The sequence below is a fragment of the Anomaloglossus baeobatrachus genome, chromosome 5 (assembly GCF_048569485.1).
Source record: "Anomaloglossus baeobatrachus isolate aAnoBae1 chromosome 5, aAnoBae1.hap1, whole genome shotgun sequence".
Taxonomy (NCBI): Eukaryota; Metazoa; Chordata; class Amphibia; order Anura; family Aromobatidae; genus Anomaloglossus; species Anomaloglossus baeobatrachus.
In genome coordinates this window covers 500,444,093-500,466,220 of record NC_134357.1, presented here as the reverse complement: position 1 = coordinate 500,466,220, position 22,128 = coordinate 500,444,093, and the positions used below count along the sequence as shown (strand labels likewise).

At 44.7% G+C, this 22,128-nt stretch overlaps 1 protein-coding gene across 1 annotated transcript in view; it reads left to right on the top strand.

The window, feature by feature from the left end:
- The window catches only part of LOC142312827 (uncharacterized), a 253,151-nt gene that overhangs the window by 38,726 nt on the left and 192,297 nt on the right, over positions 1-22,128 (top strand). Inside the window, 4 exon segments of the mRNA XM_075351813.1 lie at positions 20,052-20,199; positions 20,329-20,508; positions 20,582-20,705; positions 20,789-20,886. Coding sequence (XP_075207928.1) covers positions 20,122-20,199; positions 20,329-20,508; positions 20,582-20,705; positions 20,789-20,886 — 480 coding nt within the window. The 5' untranslated portion in view covers positions 20,052-20,121.

The window sequence follows — 22,128 nt, the reverse complement described above, 5'->3', positions numbered from 1 at the left end:
ATCCCCATTTTTCATTGACTTTGCTGGTAAATCATAACGCATGCCTTTTGGCATGAAAACGGTGCAGTTCAAAACGGACCAAAAAAGCAGCTGAAACGCAGGTGGAAACGCAAAGTGCGGTCACAGCCTAAGATGAAGAAACTGCCCTTTCGGGATTCCTTTTTTTAAGGGAGGATGGATGATGACTTTCCCATCTTAGGAGGCTATTTGTCGCCGTGGGTTTTTCAAAAAGCAATTTATCATGCAGTATAAAGAAAGTGATGGTTTATAGTACTGGTCTTTATAGCAATTTTTTTTGCAGATTTTTGTTTATATACCAAATTCAGTTTAGATGACAGTAGGGCCAAGCAATTAGATTAATTTGATTTTTTTTTTTTTTTTTCGTCTTTTGACATGTTGAATGGTACTGATCTCTCCCAAAATCAAAAATCTGTTTGTACCTCCACCCCACAGCAGCGCTATCTTAGGGTACCGTCACACTTTAGCGACGCACCAGCAATCCCACCAGCGATCTGACCTGGTCAGGATCGCTGGTGCGTCGCTACATGGTCGCTGGTGAGCTGTCAAACAGGCAGATCTCACCAGTGACCAGCCCCCCAGCCAGCAGCGACGTGGAAGCGATTCTGCGCTTGCAGGGAGCCGGCGTCTGGAAGCTGCAGACACTGGTAACCACAGTAAACTTCGGGTATGGTTACCCGATATTTACCTTGGTTACCAGCGCACACCTCTTAGTGCTGGCTCCTTGCACTCGTAGCCACAGTACACATCGGGTTAATAAGCAAACCTTTGCTTATTTACCCGATGTGTAATCCGGCTACGTGTGCAGGGAGCCGGCACTGACAGCGTGAGAGCGGCGGACGCTAGTAACCAAGGTGGTTACCCGATATTTACCTTAGTTACCCGATGTTTACCTTGGTTACAGCTTACCGCAGGCTGCCAGACACCGGCTCCCTGCACATTCAGATTGTTGCTCTCTCGCTGTCACTCACAGCGATGTGTGCTTAACAGCGGGAGAGCAACAATAAAAAAAATGAACCAGCAGTGTGCGCATCGAGCAGCGATCTCACAGCAGGGGTCAGATCGCTGCTCAGTGTCACACACAGCGAGATAGCTAATGAGGTCACTGCTGCGTCACAAAAACCGTGACTCAGCAGCGATCTCGCTAGCGATCTCGCTGTGTGAGAAGTACCCCTTAGCTTTGGTGGCAGTGGAGCTGTTGATGAAGCAGAGGAGGTCGCACTTTCATGGGGGCTTGTCTTTGGAGGACAGCGTGGCTTGTGCTGTTGCTTAAAGAGAGTGTCACCCCTTTGACCATTTTAAGCTCTTACTATGGGCATACAGGTAATAGGATGGTGAAAGTAGTCTTACCTTTATGCTTCATAGTAAATGCTTTGTTCCAGAAATCTTTAGATTGCCAAATGCAAATTAGCCTACTGGGTCGTTTGCTTCCCGGTAAGATATCTCTGCCTCCCTGCTTCATTATCCTTGCTGTCACCTCCTCTCAGCATCACAGCTGCCAAATCCCGTGCATGCGCATTAGTGTTCTTCAGCCTGAGTTAATTCACCCCCTATTGACTCTACTGCGTTTGCGCCGGTAAGTCAGCTCCACTTCCGTTATAGGTACGCTGTTAAGTTGTCCTCCCGACTTCCTCCCTTCAAGATCGCCCAGGTATGTGTGTGTGTCCGTCCACCTGCTTCACTTTACCTCCCCCCAGCCCAATTAAATAGGGAGTGAATTAACTCAGGCTGAAGAACGCTATTGGGCACACATGGGAATTGCCAGCTGTGACTGTGACACTGAGAGGACGTGACAGGAAGGATAATGAAGACGGGAGGCGGGGATTTCTTCCTAGGAACCAACCGCCCGGTAGGCTAATTTGCATATGGCGATCTAAAGTTATATTTCTGGAACAAAGCTTCTGCTATGAGGCATACAGGTAAGACTACTTTCAATGTCCTATTACCTGTATGCCATAGTAATAGCTTAAAACCGTCAAAGCGGTTGACAGATTCCTTTTAAAACCAGGAAGCCGCTAGAATTAAAGGAGATGTAACCAATGAGGTACGATGTGTCTGAGGCTGTGGTCTGCTGGGCCCCCTGCACTCCTAAAGACACCGATACACATTAGACTAATGTCGTTTGAACGCTCTGAAAGTAATGGGTCAGATCGATAGTTGCCGCCCATATACACAAACTATCTGATCAGGAGAAATGTTGATCGGGCATGTATGACTTCGGACTGCCTATCTTATTGTTCTCCCGATGATGTGTCTCTTGCACAGAAAACTGGAGGGCTCTGCCTAACTAGCGCTTTTCTGTATGGGAAAGATGGCAGATGGCTGAACAATTGGCTGAAGCATTGTTTGACAGACAGCCTTCTTGTGTATGGCCAACTTTATCTAACTTCTGCCTGACATGGCTATTTTCCATTATTGCGTTTTCATTTTTCTCTTCCAAGAGCCATAACTTTTTATTTTTCCATCTAAGTAATCGTATGAGGGCTTGTTTTTTTGTGGGCTGTGCTGTACATTTGATTGACATTCATATATTTTTTTTCTTGAGAAATTTTATCATGAGATGTGCTGGAAAGTGTGAACTAAATTGAAACTGTGGCTAAACGGGGGTGGAGGGGAGTGCAATTCCACAATTTTTATTATCTACCATGTTCACTAGTGAGTATGATCGTCCACGTCAGTATGATGATATAGATACCAAACATTCACTGTTTTTTTTGTTTTTTGTTTTTTTATATTTGAAATGGGCAAAAAAATGGAATTGTTCTTTGTTTGCGGAGTCTGTTTGCCTCCTCGCTCCAAAGGCATACGGATGGGGAATTTAGATTGTGAGCCCCAATGAGGACAGTGACAATCATGCCTGTAATGTGCTGTGTAAATAATAGTGCTATACAACAGAGTAAAATAAATAAAAAATGTATGAAAGGGAATCTGTCACCAGGTTATTACTGTATTTTTCGGACTATAAGACACTTTTTTTTTTCCCCAAAATTTTTGGGGAAAGTGGGGGGTGCGTCTTATAGTCCGATGCGGTGAAGGGAGGGGCGTTGGTGGTGGGGAGGGTCATCGGCGGCATGAGCAAGCTATAGCAGCGCCCACCGTGACCACGTGGGCCCGCTCTCTCTCTTTTCACATGCACTGCATCCCGACGCCCACATAATTAGTCGGCCCACGTGATCATCTCTTGCAACTACAGCCTGGAGTGATCATGGGTATCTATATTCACTGCCCCCCGCGTATCATCATCAGCACGGGATTTAGTGACTAAGTATACTCACCGGCCACCGATCCGTGCAGCATCGCGATGTCCTCCTGTCTGCCGGCCCACTGATGTGTGTGGAGAACGATGTGCACAGCGATGACTTCATCCCTGTGCTCACGGCTCCACACAGGTCAGTGGCGCTGTTGCTGCCACAGACAGGAAGACGAGCAATGTTGTGTGGAGTGAGGAAATTTGAGTATAAACATTTATTTTTTTTGTGTGCCACAGGATACGGGCCATATACCCAGATGAGAGCACATATCACGATGGGGGTATATAGCAGGATTGGGGCACATATCAGAGTGGGGGTATATAGCAGGATTGGGGCACATATCAGGATGTGGCCATATACCTGGATGGGGGCATGTACAGTACCTGGATGTGGACACATACCAGGATGAGGGACATGTATATATATATATTGTGAGGTAGCGACCACCAATGTGGTAAATGGTCGCTATGTGTCGCAATGGAGAAGGTCCCTGCGATATTAAAGTGAAGTTGCTATGGGACTTGTAGTTCCACAAAGCCTTGGTTCTGCATATAAGGGTCAGGTTCTCTTTAACAATGCGAGGATGCTGTGCAGGTCTGGAAACACAAACCTCCACCTGTGGGTGTGTCCAGTCTGATTTAGGAGACTGTCAGTGTGTGTATGAGCAGCCCTGCACGAGGAGCAGCCTCCGGCAGGTAAAGAGGCTGCTATTCTCAGAGAGGTTGGAGCATCTGGAAGGAACCTGCCCAAGGAAGCGTAGGTTGCCTTCAACCTTCTGGAACTGAGTGTGTGGAGGCTGAGGGAGCTCCACTCTGACACTCGTGTCCAAACCTGTGTGGGCGGTCCACTACAGAGACTGACCAGAAATCCGTGTCTCCTGGGGAGACAGCCATACCTTCACTATGGACATTTAAATGGACTTGAAGCCCACGGTATGTGAAGGTGTTTTGTTTACCTTTTCCTTTAAGCCAGGAGAGGCTTCATTGTGTTTTGGAAGGGCAGTTTATGTTACTAATAAACTGCTGCATTTTTGAGAGAGACTGTGTTGCCTGTGTATGCCTAAGCTACCCTGCATCGCTGCAAGCGAGTAAAACCCCCGGGTTGCGGTAAGCAACGTTCACAATATATATATATATATATATATATATATATATATATATATATATATATATATATATATATATATATATATATATATATATATATATATATATATATATATATATATAAGGATGGGGATAATATACAAGGCAGGAGGATCATTACCAGGATGGGGTACCTTAGTAGAGAATTTAGGGACATTACCCCCATAAGAGTGTGAGCAGCAGATCCTCGCCCCCAGAACAGTGTCATGACCACATTTTTTTGCTTAAAATTTTATTTTCCTCCTCTAAAACCAGGGTGCGTCTTATAGTCCGAAAAATACAGTAACACTTAATCTGAGAGCAGTATAACGTAGGGGCAGAGATCCTGGTTCCAGTAGTCGTTCACTTCTTGAACAGCTTATTGTAGTTTTGATAATCTACTGCTGATTAAAGAGTGATTTTATCATTCGAGGACTACTTGGCATGCTGCCAGGTAATCCAGCATATTCATGAGCTTGTGCCGCCCCAGCAGCAGTCGAACTGCTCGGATCCGGGGTTGCTGTTGGTCGAGTGTCTCCGGACCCGGGGGCTTGCGGCCACTTCAAATGTAAGGGAATATTTACAGGGGATGAATGTTCGTGGCGCCACCTGCGGGTTGCGGTAAAGGGGAGTACCGCCGCTGCTGATGGGAGGACCGGGGCAGATAGTGTGGGGCAGCCAGATGTCAGTCCCTCCGCAGGTAGGGAAGGCCCCGGATAGTGGGGATTTGGTGAACGGGTAGCTTGCTTGGCCTTGGGAAGCAGGGTGCAGGGGTTAGATTACTCACTGCGGTAGTCGTGGTGTTGGATCAGGTGGATTAAGCAGACACTCCCACAGATGGTAAACCAAAGTCTTTAGGCACCGCAGTCTCTACGGGGGGAGCCCGTCCAGGTCCCGCTCCCACCAGTGTCACTTGGTAAGTCCGAAGCCCTGCCTCCATGCACAAATTGTTTGACAGTTGTGGCCCCTTGGCTTGAAGCTTTCGGGGGACCACTACCCGTTGTGTATGGCAGCTGTGCTCTTGGTGGCTGGCATTTGGAATTTCAGTGGGTTGTGTATTTTTGGAGAACCCTATCCCCCGTGTTATGCTGACGCCTCCAATCTCTGAGCTCTTGGGGAAAGTTCATAAAGCGACTATCCTCCACAGGTTAATTATCAGGTTGCTTGAAGCTACTCCCTGATCTAGGGTCCTGTACCCCGCCGTGCTCTGTACCAGAAGGGTGGCTGGGCTTTCTGGTGCCAACAGTCCTCCTAGACTGCGTCTGTTACACTCCTGTCCAGTGTTCCTAATACCGATCCCAGACTCTTGTGGTCCCGGACCACCGTTTTCGACCCAACCTATGGCCTCCCTGGGAGCTCCAACTCCCCTGCTCCTCACTCTCTGAGGGCTAACTCTGTTCTCTTTGTCTCCCCTTCCACCAGTCTGCCTGACCCCTTGGTGGTCGGCCGTGCTCCAACATGACCAACCCACTGGTGTGTCTGTCCAGACCACTGTTGATGGGAACCTGGAACCATAAGGGGGGAGGGCCCTGTGCACCATGGAGTACAGGATGCAGTTCCCTGTAACACCCTGATATAGTCAGGGGCGCTACAAGCTCTGTACCGCACACAGAGTGCAGTGAGAATTCTTCGGTGCCAGCAGTTTGTATATCTCATTCTTGCAGTCCTATGATCTGGATATATGAACTCATATGAACTGGAAAATCCAGACAGCATGCGCTGTATGTATTGTGAGGATGCACAAGTCTGTACAAACATACTGACTTCCAACTTTCGTGCTACACCTAGACAGCCTCCAAGCAGGCAGAGCACAGGTCAATCTAACTAGTTTACCAGTTAATAAAAATGTCGGAACCATGACATTTATTAAATGTGTTGTGTAGTAATGGCGAGCAGTACGATGTTCGACTGTTTGTTACTCGTGTTGAGCCGGTGAGACGCTCAGATGGGTCCTACTCGAGTAATTAGTTTAATGGAAGCCAATGATTGGGCAGGAAAGCTCTCCGCCCAGATATAGCCAGCTATAAACACAATATTTCTGGGGGACGCAGGCCGGGTTGGTTATTTATTTTGGGGAGCACACTACATTCAAAAGCGTTTTTAACCCCCAGTGAGAGCCATTCAGAAACTGCAAAGGCTCTCGCTGTGGTGCTGTTTAGCATCATTCAGTAAATCGAGCCTGTGCTTTGTGTTTCGTTGTTTCACAATTGAGAAATTTTTGTGTGATTATTATATTATTTTTTATTATTATTTTTGTCTCTCTGGTAGTTCTGTGGGGGAAAAAAATGTGATGCTTGACACTTACGTTTTCTGTGTAAACTGAGACATTGCGGATTTGTATTCCCTGGCTGAGCAAAGTGGATTATGCAAACTTCATGCTACTTTTCATTTTTAATGTTCAACTGTTGTATTACACGTGGACTGATTACTTGGATGGTTTTTTGTTTTTTTCCATTACTATTAACACTGCCATAATTTTGCGACTTCTGTGCTATTTCCAATCGTTTAGGCCAAGGTCACTTAAGCATTGTTTCTCTCTGAGAGACTCTAATCTCTTATGGTAATGACACTCAGATCATACTCTGATCCTAGTTTGATCAGCGTGTCGGCTTAGGGTGCCTTCACACTTTAGCGATGCAGCAGCGATCCGACCAGCGATCTGACCTGGTCAGGATCGCTGCTGCATCGCTACATGGTCGCTGGTGAGCTGTCAAACAGGCAGATCTCACCAGCGACCAGTGACCAGCCCCCAGCCAGTAGCGACGTGCAAGCGACGCTGCGCTTGCACGTTGCCGGCGTCTGGAAGCTGCGGACACTGGTAACTAAGGTAAACATCGGGTATGGTTACCCGATGTTTACATTAGTTACCAGCGCACACCGCTTAGCTGTGTGTGCAGGGAGCAGGAGCCGGCAGCGGCAGCGTGAGAGCTGCGGAGGCTGGTAACGAAGGTAAATATCGGGTAACCACCTTGGTTACCCGATGTTTACCTTGGTTACAGCTTACCGCAGGCTGTTAGACGTCGGCTCCTGGTCCCTGCACATTCAGTATTGTTGCTCTCCCGCTGTCACACACAGCGATGTGTGCTTATCAGCGGGAGAGCAACAATAAAAAAACGAACCAGGGCTGTGTGTAACAAGCAGCGATCTCACAGCAGGGGCCAGATCGCTGCTCAGTGTCACACACAGCGAGATCGCTAATGAGGTCACAAAAACCGTGACTCAGCAGCGATCTCAGTAGCGATCTCGCTGTGTGTGTGAAGCACCCCTTAGGCCAGAGGTCTCAACACATGGCCTGCATGCGTTCCATGAGGCTGATTTTTGTGGCCTGCAGACCCCGTGATGATCACAGCTCTATGCCAGGAGGCGGCGCCAGCAGGCACAGACAGTACAGTTGAATCATTTGCGGTGCAGCACAAAGGAGCGGTCTGCACTACACCAATGGATGACATGTCCAATCAGATGCAAGGAGGTGATGCCGCTGTATGATGTCACCTCCTTGTATCTGATTGGCTGGCAGCAGCCATTGGTATAGTGCTCAGAGCTCCTCTGCGCGGCACCGCAAATGATTCAACTGTACCTGCAGGCACCGGCTCCCAACATAGAGCTGCGATCGTCACTGGGTCTGCAAGCTGCAAACAGCAGGTATGTGCCACGATCAGGACCCGCTGTGTCCTAGATGCGGCGGGTCCTTAATGCGGGGCAGTGAGTCTCCTCCACAGGTGACCGCAGCTGCTCGTGCTCACGATTTGGGTTCGGGCCGCTGCGGTCTCCTCGCTGTATTCTCAGTACGGAGGACACTTGCGATTCTGAAAGCCACTCCGCAGGTCAGTGTTTGCTGGGGGCTACACACGCACAGTGGATGGGATTTTTTGCCATTTAAAAATGATTTTATATATATATAGATATATATAATTAACCAAAAAAGTGCAGGTTTGTTATAATCTAGCAAAAAATGTTCAAAATAGTGATCCAAAGGTGTATAGAAAAAAACATGAAATCATTAAAAATGTCTTTGTCCTGCAAAGAATGCGGCCCCCCTCAAATTTTTTTTTCAATGTGCGGCCCATTCCCCCAGCTGAGTTAGAGACCCCTGGCTTAAGCTATATTTTCATGTCCAGTAATCATCTGTTAGGCCCCTTTCAGACATCTGTGTTTAAACAGGTACAAGCCACACTTACCGGTATGGTCGTCCGTGTGACTGGTACCGGTAAAAAAATGCATGATACTGAAATAAATGTTTTTGGGGTGTTTTAATGTGTCAAAGATGGGCAAAGCCTGCAAAATTATAGATAAATATAGAAAGATAGAACAGATAAGAAAGAAAGAGAGAAATATAAAGAAAGAACATATAAAATAGACATAAAGGAGAAAATAGCTAGCTTGGCCAGGTGTTTTACAGCATTTTTATTTTTTTTATTTGGAAAAAAAAAAATGATGTGTGGTCACCCCCATTTTTTCATATTCAGCACAAGGAACAGCAGCAGCTGCGGGCTGCAACCCTCAGCTCTCTGCTGTACCTTGGCTAGTTATTAAAATTAGAGAGGATCCCACACTTATTTTTCTAAAGTTTTTGATTTAACAACATTTTACTAAAACCAGCCAAGGTATAGCAAACAACTGGGGGCTGATATTATCAGGGTGAGAGGGGCTATGGTTATTTGCTCTTTCCAGCCTAACAATAGCAGCCCGCAGCCACCCCAGAAATGGCGCATTTATTAGGTGGCAAACGAGGTGATATTTGTGGGGTTGATGCGAGACTCGCACGAGTCATACGCAAGTGGAACTGTACCCTTACCCTTGGCATTTCAAGTTAGGATTTTAGTCTAGCTGTCCAGACTTGGAGGTTTTTAACCCAGATAGTGGCATTTCAAGTTAGGTTCCCGGTATAAGGGGATTACCTTGCCATGGTGACTGGGCGTACATGCATTGATCAATACATATACTAAATTTCTCCTTTTTTTTTTTCTCCAAATATTCCTACTGCATTACTGCAGTATCAGAGTTCCCTTATTCATTGTTAGCATTTTAGTGTGCAGCGGTTTGTAGTTATGTGTTTTCAACTAGCACCTATTCACACCTGTTGGATGTGCGGGTCAGGTTTTTATATATATATATAATATATATATATATATATATATATATATATATTCATAGCGCATCTCTTTCTGACTGAGCACTCCGCAATATAACCAGGCTGTGTTCACTCCCCGTTATAGCTGGAGTCTAGCTGCCCAGACAGAGGTTTTTAACCCAGATAGTGGCAATTCAAGTTAGGCTCCCGGTATACAGAAATTACCTTGCCATGGTGTCCGGGCTCACATGTATTGGCTAATACATATGCTAAATATCATTTTTTTTTTTTTTAATAAATATTGCTATAGCAGTAATGCAATACCAGAGTTTCCTTATTCATTGTTAGCATTTTAGTCTGCATCTGTATATGTTTTGTAGTTATGTTTTCAGCTAGCACTTGTTCACACCTATTGGATGTGCGGCCCAGTCTTTTTTTTTTTCCCATGTATATATTTATAGTGGATCCGCATTAATTGAGAGCAGCCCCTGCAGGCACACACACTCTGCTGCTCTGCTGTGTAAGCTTCCCTGCAGTGACCTGGACCTCATAAGGTCAGCCCAGGTCACCGCAGGGGTGCCCTCAGTAATGTGTGTGCAGCTGCTGCAGTGACATCACGGGTTCATCGGAGTATCCAATGAACTCGGATGACCTCCTGACATCACTGCACACACTGTTGGATGCCCACCTGTCCCCGGCGATGCTGCTGCTTCCAGCTCCGTTGTGCACTGAATATGTAATGAGTATAATAAGCAGGGGTCAAAAGCAAATGACAGCAGTGCCGAAGACTGCAGCCCTGGAGACAAGTGAGTTTAGAAAATCATTTTATTTTAAAGACACGTGTTTTTTCTGGTACGTGTCACACGGATCACATCAGTGTGCGAGCCATGTGACACCCGTGCTACCGGAGAAAAAACTGACATGTCTCCATGTGTACGTGTGGGGCCATATGGTCCGTGTGAAAACACAGATGAGTAACACCATAGAATAACATGGGTACGTGAGGCATCCATGTTAAAAGCAGATGTCACACATACCAGAAGCACGGACGTCTGAAAGGGGCCTTAGAACGGATCCAGCAGCAATCCATTGCAGACACAATTTTATTTATTTATTTTTTTAACTGATTTTAGCTGGATTCCCTTTTGCTAGATATTGAAGCCTATGGAAAACAGAACCGTTAAATTGCAATTAGTTGTTATCCGAACCAGGGCTGTGGAGTCGGTAAGCCACAGTTGCGACTCTGACTCCGACTTCTGGATTTTATCAGGTTCCGGCTCCGACTCCTTCATAAATGGCCAATTCATAACAACAAATTTACTGTTGTAAAATATTAACATCGTGCTTATTCAGTTTCTCACCATCATATAAGTAATCAGACCACTTAGAGCAAAAACTACATTTATTAGAATACAATTAGAATATAGCAAATAACTTTTATAAAGTTTTCTAAACTGTAAGTAAATATGCAATAAACACTTTTATGCAGTTAATAAGAAGAAATCTATAAATTTGTCCTCAGAAAAAGTATTGCCTCTGTCAGATCCTTCATGGATGCCCTCAAATCTGATCTAATTATTTTAAGTGCAGAGAACAACCTCTCTACACTAACTTGTGTTGGTGGCAAAGCAGTAACCACTCGGGCAACATCTCTGCCAATGTCAGGATACAGAGGAATCGCTTGTTGCACTGTTATTTTTGATGAACGGTCAAATTTCTCAATTTCTTTTAGTGTACATGAAAAATTCTGCTGAAATGTACTGGCTGTGTTCTTTGATGGGGATGACTCTTCTTCTATGCGGGAACGCTTTGCACGGTCCTTGTGATCCAAATATTTTTCGAAATTAAATTCTTCATCAGTTGATGATGAGGGTGAAGATGTGGCAAGACGACCAAATTCTTCTTGTTCCTCCTGACTGTTCTGCAACCCATTCATCCTTACTGCTATTTCAAACAGAGCTTCTTTTCCTTTACTTAGCCATCTAGAAGAATCCGATGCATTGGGTCTACATAAACAGCTGCCAAAAGAATGTTATTTTGTAGTAGTAGCTCCTCTCTCCGTTTCATTGATGTAGCAATGCCACTTGCAATTAACCCTCCTCTTTGGGACAGGCGAAACATCAGGTTCTTCCACTCCTTTAAGAAAATACCTGGAGTTAAGTCCTCTGCTTGTAATTTTTTAGTCACTGTAAATGGGTGCTCTAGCAATTTTTCCAGCTCAGTCATCTTATTCCACTGACTTTCATTTAGCGTCAGTTGAGGGTTAGCCATGTCTACAAGAAAGGTTTTCAGTTCAACCAAGCGCTGAATCATTAAGTAAGTACTGCCCCATCGTGTGGCTTGATCAATAATTGCCCCTTTTCCAGCACGTCTCTTCAAAATTGAGTCAACTTTAGGGGTTCTTGCAACAGTAGCCAATTTTCTCACCTTGCCAATCAGTGCAGCAGCATGTCCTTCTTGCAGACTGTCTCTTATAGCCAGCTGTAGCGTATGCACAACACAGCGCATGTGATGAATGAAAGAACATATTGACACAGTTTCAACAAGATCATCTAAACTATCATGTTGCTGTTCATCTGAAGCAACTTCAGTTTGCTCCTCAGTTACAATACTGTGTTCCTCTATTTCAAACATTTCTTTGTCTGTGGACCCAGAATGTTTTTCTAGCTGCTGGTCATCATCATTACTCTCATTCAATAGCTTAATAGTACTTATCATATTTGGAGCATTGTCAGTTACGACAGAAAAATGTGCTCTTTTTAAGTTCATAGTCTTGCAGAACCTTTTCCACCAAGACCTGGAGAAACTCACTGGTGTGATGAGCTTTGGTGTCTTTTACTGCCAATGTCTTGGTAACTATTTCATTTTTGTCACAAACAAATCGGACATTGATGGCAAAATAGTTCACTCTGTGACGTGTGCAGGCATCCATTTTAAGAAACAGAAAGCGTTCCTTGAGAGTTTTTTTAAGTTCTTCCTTTTGTTTAAAAGCTTCTTCGATTACTAATTTTCTAATACTCCCTCTCTCCAGAGAAACACCAAGCTTGCGGGCCATTTCCCCATTCAGACACACAGAAGCTGGTCGTGAAAATAATGAAATAGGCACACTATCCTTTACAACAAGCTCTATGATCTGTTTTTTAAATGTATCTACTGTCATTGTCACAGTAACTTTGTCACTGACAAAATATCTTGCAACTGATGGCTGCAAAGTTCCCTGCTCCTTTGTTTGGCTGGAAGAGCTGGGCACTGGTTCATTGGTTTGGATGCAGTCTCTCTCATCCACTGCTTTCAGTACTTCTGGATGAAAGCGCTGTAAATGTCTCTAGATTAGAAGCTCTGGTAGGAGCATTTTTATCTTTGCCTGAATATGCACTCATCTTGGCTTCACAGCATTTGTTTTCGTCTGGATCATTTGTCATACACTGACAGACATAATGTTTTCTATCTTGAGTGATGGTGAAATGTTCAAAATACAGCTGATTTAATGTGATGCTTCTTTGACATTCTTAGGTTTTTAATTCTGCATTCACAATCCATATGACAATTGTTTTTCCTAAAAACAATTGTACAAAATTATTGCCAGGTCGTACAACTGATATAGTGGTCAGTAATACTGTTATTATTCCTCATGTACTCACAGTTAACTGATGCAAAGTTTGTTGAAAGGATAATACTTCTTACAGTCTTCCTCTTCTGAGTAGCAGGCAGCTGTGAGATGCTTGGAAGACGCACACCTAGTATGATCTAGTCTAGAGGAGGAGCTTTACTACTAAGAATTTGCAACACATTTTCACTTTCAGTTTCATACATTGTAAGTAGGGGGGTTGGGGCAGCATGAGGTTAACCAAGTATATAAGATTAGATAAGGGCAGTGGAGAACAGTGACACACAAGAAGTAAGGGTACCTTCACACTTTAGCGATGCAGCAGCGATCCGACCAGCGATCTGACCTGGTCAGGATCGCTGCTGCATCGCTACATGGTCGCTGGTGAGCTGTCAAACAGGCAGATCTCACCAGCGACCAGTGACCAGCCCCCAGCCAGCAGCGACGTGCAAGCGACGCTGCGCTTGCACGGAGCCAGCGTCTGGAAGCTGCGGATACTGGTAACTAAGGTAAACATCGGGTATGGTTACCCGATGTTTACATTAGTTACCAGCGCACACCGCTTAGCTTTGCTCTCCTAGCTACAGTACACATCGGGTTAATTAACCCGATGTGTAATGCAGCTACATGTGCAGAGAGCAGGGAGCTGCGCACACTGCTTAGCGCTGGCTCCTTGCTCTCCTAGCTACAGTACACATCGGGTTAATTAACCCGATATGTAATGCAGCTACATGTGCAGAGAGCCGGAGCCGGCAGCACAGGCAGCGTGAGAGCTGCGGAGGCTGGTAACTAACGTAAATATCGGGTAACCACCTTGGTTACCCGATGTTTACCCTGGTTACAGCTTACCTCAGCTGTCAGACGCCGGCTCCTGCTCCCTGCTCGCTTCATTTCGTCGCTCTCTCGCTGTCACACACAGCGATCTGTGTGTCACAGTGGGAGAGCGCCTTTGAAGAAAACGAACCAGGGCTGTGTGTAGCGAGCAGCGATCTCGCAGCAGGGGCCAGATCGCTGCTCAGTGTCACACACAGCGAGATCGCTAATGAGGTCACTGCTGCGTCACAAAAAACGTGACTCAGCAGCGATCTCAGCAGCGATCTCGGCAGCGAGCTTGCTGTGTGAAGCACCCCTAAGAAATGTCTATCTCCAGCAGAACTGCTTATCACTGTTGTTCATAGTTTGATAGAACATTTATAAAATTCATATGAAAGTTCAATTATGAAATATTAATACATTTTTTTTTAAAGCTGCAGTCTGTACATTTCTACCGACTCCGACTCCAACCAAAACTAACTCCGACTCCACGACTCCGACTCCACAGCCCTGATCCAAACGCAAACTTGTGAATTCCACACACCCATAGACTTGAATGGGTGCGCTCCATCGGATTTGCACTGTAAATTGCAGCATGCTATATTTTTTTTTTTTTTCTCGTGTTAATCAGCATGAAAAAAAACAATCGCCACAGCTCCATAGTATAACATTGGTCTGAGTGTTATCCAGTAAAACATCAGATAGCACTCGTTTGTGACGCGATCGAGCCCCAGTAATGACATTGTGTTAGTTGCAGCCGTTATGTGTTAATATCAGATGTGACCCCTTATTCTGAAGTCTAGGATTCAAAGATGGTCAAAGTTTTGCCACATAAAAAAAACATGTAATTTTACAAGGCCTGTAACTTTTTTTTTTTTTTATTTTTTTAATACGTTATGAGTTATGTGAGAGCTTTGTTTATTGAGCTGATTGGTTTTAGTGGTACCAATTTGGGTCATGTGCGATAATCTGATTTGTTTTTTTAATTGCATTTTTTTGGTGGGAGCTGTGGAGAAAAAATAATTATTTCTTGACATTTTCTCTTTCTAAAATTTATCATATGGTTTAATTTTATAATTTGATAGGCTTGGCTTTTAAGAGTATACAGCAGTACCAAATAGTTTTATTTTTAATGAAGGAAAAGGGTGGTGATTTTTTTTAAATTTTATTTTAAGTTCACTTAAGGGACTAGAATTAGCATTAGTCTGATCACATACTATACGGCAAACAGTGGCAGAGCTTCACCAATAGCCCAAGAATAGTAGCAGACGTAGTCTCTAGCTGTCATGGTAACTAGGGATGATCGAATACCTCAAATATTAGGCTTCGCGAATGTAAGTATGGGAAGCTCGAATAGTTGTTATTCGGGTTTCCCATAGACTTACATGGCGCATCGAATATTTGCGAATAGTCGAATAGCGGCAAACCTATCAAGCAAATATTCACAAAACCGAATATTTGACCCATTATTACCCTGGACATGGATGATAGAAGCCGGTACATGTGTATTGGTAACTGATTCATTTCAATGTCACTGTCGGAAGTTGGCTAGTGCAAAATACAAGTGCATCTCAATAAATTGGGATATCCTTAAAAAGTTAGTTTGTTATTCAATGCAAACAGGGAAACACATACATTATATAGTCATTACAAACAGTGATCTATTTCAGTGTTTATTTCTGTCAATATTGATAATTATGGCTTACAGCCAAAGAAAACCCCAAGGTCATTATCAGAAAATTAGGATAATTACCACAAAACACCTGCAAAGGCTTCCTAAGCGTTTAAAATGGTCTCTTAGTCTGGTTCAGTGGGCTACACAATCATGGGGAAGACTGCCGCCATGACAGATGTCCAGAAGGCAGTCATTGACACACTCCACAAGGAGGGTAAGCTAGAAAAGGTCATTGCTAAATAAGCTGGCTGTTCAGAGTGCTGTAGCCAAGGATAATAATGGAAAATTGAGTGGAAGGAAAAAATGTGGTAGAAAAAGGTGGACAACCAACCAGGATAACTGCAGCCTTGATAGTATTGTTTTGAAAAGGCCATTCAATAATTTGGGGAAGATTCACAAGGAGTGGACTGCTGCTGGAGTCAGTGATTCAAGAGCCACCACCCACAGATGTATTCAGGACATAGGCTACATCTGTCGCATTTCTTGTGTCAAGTCACTCATGACCAATGGACAACGCCAGAAGCGTCTTACCTGAGCCAAGGAGAAAAACAACTGGACTGTTGCTCAGTGGTCCAAGGTGTTTTATTCAGATTAAAGTAAATTGTGCATTTCATTTGGAAATCAAGGTCCCAGAGTCTGGAGGAAGAGTGGAGAGGCCACAATCCAAGCTGCTTGAGGTCTAGTGTAAAGTTCCCACAATCAGTGATGGTTTGGGGAGCCATGTCATCTGCTGGTGTAGGTCCACTGTGTTTTATCAAGACCAAAGTCAGCGCAAGTGTGACACCCTGACAAAATCAGGTTGTCACAGAAGACTGCATCCATCTTCCAGATTCCCTCCTCCTTGGACCTCCATCACAACCCCACACAGGTACAAACACCAGCCACAAAGCCTAGTCACCCCCCCCCCCCCACAGGACAATAGGGAAACACCAGTGGGCGGGGCCATGCAGATGGTGACGCCCACCTAGGTGTTCTGAGGTGTCAGGGTAGGGAACAAGACAGAGTCTGAGTCAGAGTGCAGGCACAGTAAGAGAGTCTGTGCAGGAGCTGAAGTGAGAGGACACTAGAAGTCTGTAGTCGGGGATTGTAGCTCCCGTACTACCGGACTAGCTGAGCAGCAGGGGACAAGATTCCAAGTCTTGTCCCACCAGCAGCCCAGATAGAGCGAGACGGAAGCCCAACGCGGGGGATAGGGCGTCTGCAAGTGCCTGTTAAAATCCCAAGGGTCAGATCTCGTGGGCCACAGCTCCCACAGCAAAGACACCGGGAGTGGACTTTTCCCGTTTTATGCGGACTAGTCAACACACAAGACACCAAACTGAAGTGCAGGAGGAAGGGCCCCTGTTCAGTCCACCAGTGTGCGGGACCCGAGCATACCCCTCTGGAGGCTACCGGTATCTGGCCGTTGGTTTACTATCTGGACTCTGTGTGGTTTATTCAGAAAACAGTGAGTACACCGGTACCATCCGGTCCAGCCCTGCAGACTTCGCCCCAGCATAATACTCCACCTGCACCTGGGCCCCGGGACTACACCTCCCCTATCCGTGAAGGGGATACCATCCTGCTGCCCCGCTCAATCAGCCCCGGGCACCCCATACCAAGGCAGCGGCGGTGTCACCAACAATCACCGCAACCCACTGGTGTCGTCACTGACACAACTTCCCCTGTATACAGTTAGGTCCAGAAATATTTTGACAGTGACACAAGTTTTGTTATTTTAGCTGTTTACAAAAACATGTTCAGAAATACAATTATATATATAATATGGGCCGAAAGTGCACACTCCCAGCTGCAATATGAGAGTTTTCACATCCAAATCGGAGAAAGGGTTTAGGAATCATAGCTCTGTAATGCATAGCCTCCTCTTTTTAAAGGGACCAAAAGTAATTGGACAAGGGACTCTAAGGGCTGCAATTAACGCTGAAGGCGTCTCCCTCGTTAACCTGTAATCAATGAAGTAGTTAAAAGGTCTGGGGTTGATTACAGGTGTGTGGTTTTGCATTTGGAAGCTGTTGCTGTGACCAGACAACATGCGGTCTAAGGAACTCTCAATTGAGGTGAAGCAGAACATCCTGAGGCTGAAAAAAAAGAAAAAATCCATCAGAGAGATAGCAGACATGCTTGGAGTAGCAAAATCAACAGTCGGGTACATTCTGAGAAAAAAGGAATTGACTGGTGAGCTTGGGAACTCAAAAAGGCCAGGGCGTCCACGGATGACAACAGTGGTGGATGATCGCCACATACTTTCTTTGGTGAAGAAGAACCCGTTCACAACATCAACTGAAGTCCAGAACACTCTCAGTGAAGTAGGTGTATCTGTCTCTAAGTCAACAGTAAAGAGAAGACTCCATGAAAGTAATTACAAAGGGTTCACATCTAGATGCAAACCATTCATCAATTCCAAAAATAGACAGGCCAGAGTTAAATTTGCTGAAAAACACCTCATGAAGCCAGCTCAGTTCTGGAAAAGTATTCTATGGACAGATGAGACCAAGATCAACCTGTACCAGAATGATGGGAAGAAAAAAGTTTGGAGAAGAAAGGGAACGGCACATGATCCAAGGCACACCACATCCTCTGTAAAACATGGTGGAGGCAACGTGATGGCATGGGCATGCATGGCTTTCAATAGCACTGGGTCACTTGTGTTTATTGATGACATAACAGCAGACAAGAGTAGCCGGATGAATTCTGAAGTGTACCGGGATATACTTTCAGCCCAGATTCAGCCAAATGCTGCAAAGTTGATCGGACGGCGCTTCATAGTACAGATGGACAATGACCCCAAGCATACATCCAAAGCTACCCAGGAGTTCATGAGTGCAAAAAAGTGGAACATTCTGCAATGGCCAAGTCAATCACCAGATCTTAACCCAATTGAGCATGCATTTCACTTGCTCAAATCCAGACTTAAGACGGAAAGACCCACAAACAAGCAAAACCTGAAGGCTGCGGCTGTAAAGGCCTGGCAAAGCATTAAGAAGGAGGAAACCCAGCGTTTGGTGATGTCCATGGGTTCCAGACTTAAGGCAGTGATTGCCTCCAAAGGATTCGCAACAAAATATTGAAAATAAAAATATTTTGTTTGGGTTTGGTTTATTTGTCCAATTACTTTTGACCTCCTAAAATGTGGAGTGTTTGTAAAGAAATGTGTACAATTCCTACAATTTCTATCAGATATTTTTGTTCAAACCTTCAAATTAAACGTTACAATCTGCACTTGAATTCTGCAGAGCCCAACTCGCGAAAATTGTGTCACTGTCCAAATATTTCTGGACCTAACTGTATATAGCCCCCTTTTCACTTGCGGGCGACAGACGGGTGCTCAGGCCCCGGATCCGGTCTCCCCTCGAGCCACCTCAACAACCTCCGGATCCGAGCGTCTCGAGCAGCCCTCCCCCCTTGTCGCGGTCGGTCCCCTGCCCGCAACATAGCCGTCTACCAGGATATTTTAGAGCACTTCATGCTTCCCTCTGCCAACAAGCTTTTTGGAGATGGAAATTTCATTTTCTAGCAGGACTTGGAACCTGTCCACACTGCCAAATGTACCAATACCTTGTTTAATAACCACAATATCACTGTGCTTGATTGGCCAGCAAACTCGCCTGACCTAAACTCCATAGATAATCTATGGGGTATTGTCAAGAGGAACATGAGTCACCAGACCCAACAATGCAGACGAGCTGAAGGCTGCTATCAAAGCAATCTGGACTTCCATAACACCTCAGCAGTGCCACGGGCTGATCGCCTCCATGCCACATTGCCGCATTGATGCAGTCATTCATGCAAAAGGCGCCCTGACCAAGTATTGAGTGCATTTACTGTACAGACGTTTCAGTAGGCGCCAACATAAGAGTTTAAAATAATATTTTCAATTGGTCTTGTATAATATTCTATTTTTCTGAGATAATGACTTTTGGGTTTTCATTGGCAGTAAGCCACAATCATCAACATTAACAGAAATAAACACTTGAAATAGATCCCTCTGTGTGTAATGACTCTATATAATATATAGGAATAGATCCCTCTGTGTGTAATGACTCTATATAATGTATAGAAATCGATCCCTCTGTGTGTAATGACTCTATATAATGTGTTTCCCTTTTTGTATTGAATTTCTGAAATTAACTTTTTGATATTCTAATTTATTGAGATGCACTTGTAAATGGTTGACAGCACAGATTGTTCTGAACTGGGCTGATGTTAGCGACAGATGCCAGCTATGTAACAAAGCCAGCCTCTATTGTATGTGGAAAGAGCTCAGCTCCTGTGCTCATGTCCAGTGACCCCAGCACTGACATATGCAAATCATTTTGCGCTAATGATATAACTATTATTTTATTGTACTTCCTGATCAAACTTGTAATCACTAAATTAGTGACCAAAGTAGTTCCAATCCCTACGAGAAGAGCGCATGCTTCTTCATCTTTGCACTTCTCTCCAGAAATTGTAACCTTACATGGTGTTGATTTTCCTTCTTCGACCCATCCAGATTACCATAAAATCATATCCTCTCGGATCTTCCATACAAGAAAAGAATTTTCCTGATTGACACGTCAAGGATGGATAAGGACAAGGACAAGATTGTGCAGAGGATAATACACCTCACCCTAGAGATCCTCTTCCGGCTTACTGGAGAGGTGAGAGATTCTGATGACGTCACATTACATCATTCTTATCTATGGGAATAACAGATGGACAGAACTGGAGAGGTGAGGACTCTGGAAATGTCTGTAGTGAGATTTATTAATGTGTTTCTCCATAACCAGGATTACATAGTAGTGGAAAAGTCCTCTAATGAGCGCTGTCAGGACCCTGTGTCTGAGGGATGGGGAAGACCCCTGAGCCCAATCATGGGACCACCACCTTACCCACTGTTACATGAGGACATCAATGACCAGAAGATCCTAGAACTCGCCTACAAGATGATTGAGCTGCTGACTGGAGAGGTGACACTGCTGGGACATTATACAGTTACGCTCTGAAGGGATCGGGGGATGACGGTATCATTGTATGTGTCAGGTTCCTATAAGGTGTCAGGATGTCACCGTCTATTTCTCCATGGAGGAGTGGGAGTATTTAGAAGGACATAAAGATCTGTACAAGGAGGTCATGATGGAGGTTCCCGAGCCCCTCACATCACCAGGTAATAGACAGGACTAAATACACACGGCCTATAATTATCTGTATGTAAAGAATGAATTCAGTCCTTGTATGTGTTTCCTTCAGTTTTATCCAGTGAGAGGACAACACCAGAGAGATGTCCCCGTCATCTAGCTTCACAGGACTGTAAACAAGAAACTGCAGATGTTCCTGAGGTTCATCAGGTAGGTGGAGAGATGGTGTCATGAAATCTCCCTATGATGTGTAGATGGCTCTGAAGGTCTTGTGCTCAGTCTTGTTTTGTCCCCTAGTATTATACACTGAATGGTCAATTTATTAGAGACAATGACCTCTTCAAGAACAGAGTGTTTCCTATATGGAAATTAGAGCTTTAAACACTGAGCTCAGCATAAAATGAAGTGATCAGTTTTCTGTGTATAGACTATGAAAGCAGTCAGTGAGAGAAAGTGTTCAGTCTTGTTTTATCCATCAGTATTGGACCACGTGCACTCGTGTAGTATTGTTTGACTTACCTCAGTGTTTGTTCCACTCCTGGTTCTGGCTTAAAATCAAAGGAAAAGTATAGGAAAAACACGGTATATTTCCATCTCTACACAGCTTTCACTTCATCCCAGACTGGTATGCTTCCATTTCTTCACACACTTTTTTTCTTTTTTTTTTTTTTTTTTTTTGTGACCTTTGTTTACTCTGGTTATGTTATCCTTCATCTGGTTTCTTTAAGTGGTTGAGATGAGTCCAGTCCCTTCCCCTTGCATGTGTATATATTGTGAGCTCTGTCTGCTCAAATGTAGTCGGCTTATGCATCACTAAGTGCGTCTCAAAGTGTACTGCGATGAATTGGACCAGAAGGGAAGTGGATTCATAGTAACTGTTAGCAACGTTTGTCTCTCTTCACTTTCACTCCGATAATACTTCACTTCCTACTAATCACCCCTGCCTCTAGGACTAGTATTGAACTGGTTATCTCTCCTTCCATCCTCCCTAATCATCTTAAATCTGTTCCTCAACATAAAAGACACAGCCACCTCATGGCCTCTCCTGCTCTTACTAAGCTCCTCCTCACTGCTGGTGTTATCTCCTCAAATTGTGGCCCTCCTCACCACATCCCGACAGTCACGTCTATCCCCCATCCACAATCGATCATACATTTTCACAACCTTTCTTACCTTATACCCATTCACCTGACCCCCGCTCCCCCAGTCCATTTTACAGGAGCCCTATGGAATGCCTGCTCTGTCTGCAATAAACTTGCATACATCCATGACCTTTTTATCACTAACAAACTGTCCATTCTCTGAATCACTGAAACCTTGCTCACCCCCTCTGACACAGCCTTTGCAGCTGCACTTTGTTGTGCTGGTTTCCATATTTCTCACACCCCCTCCCCAGTAACAAGCATGGTGGAGGAGTTGGTTTTCTCTTGTCAGATAATTACTGTTTCACCC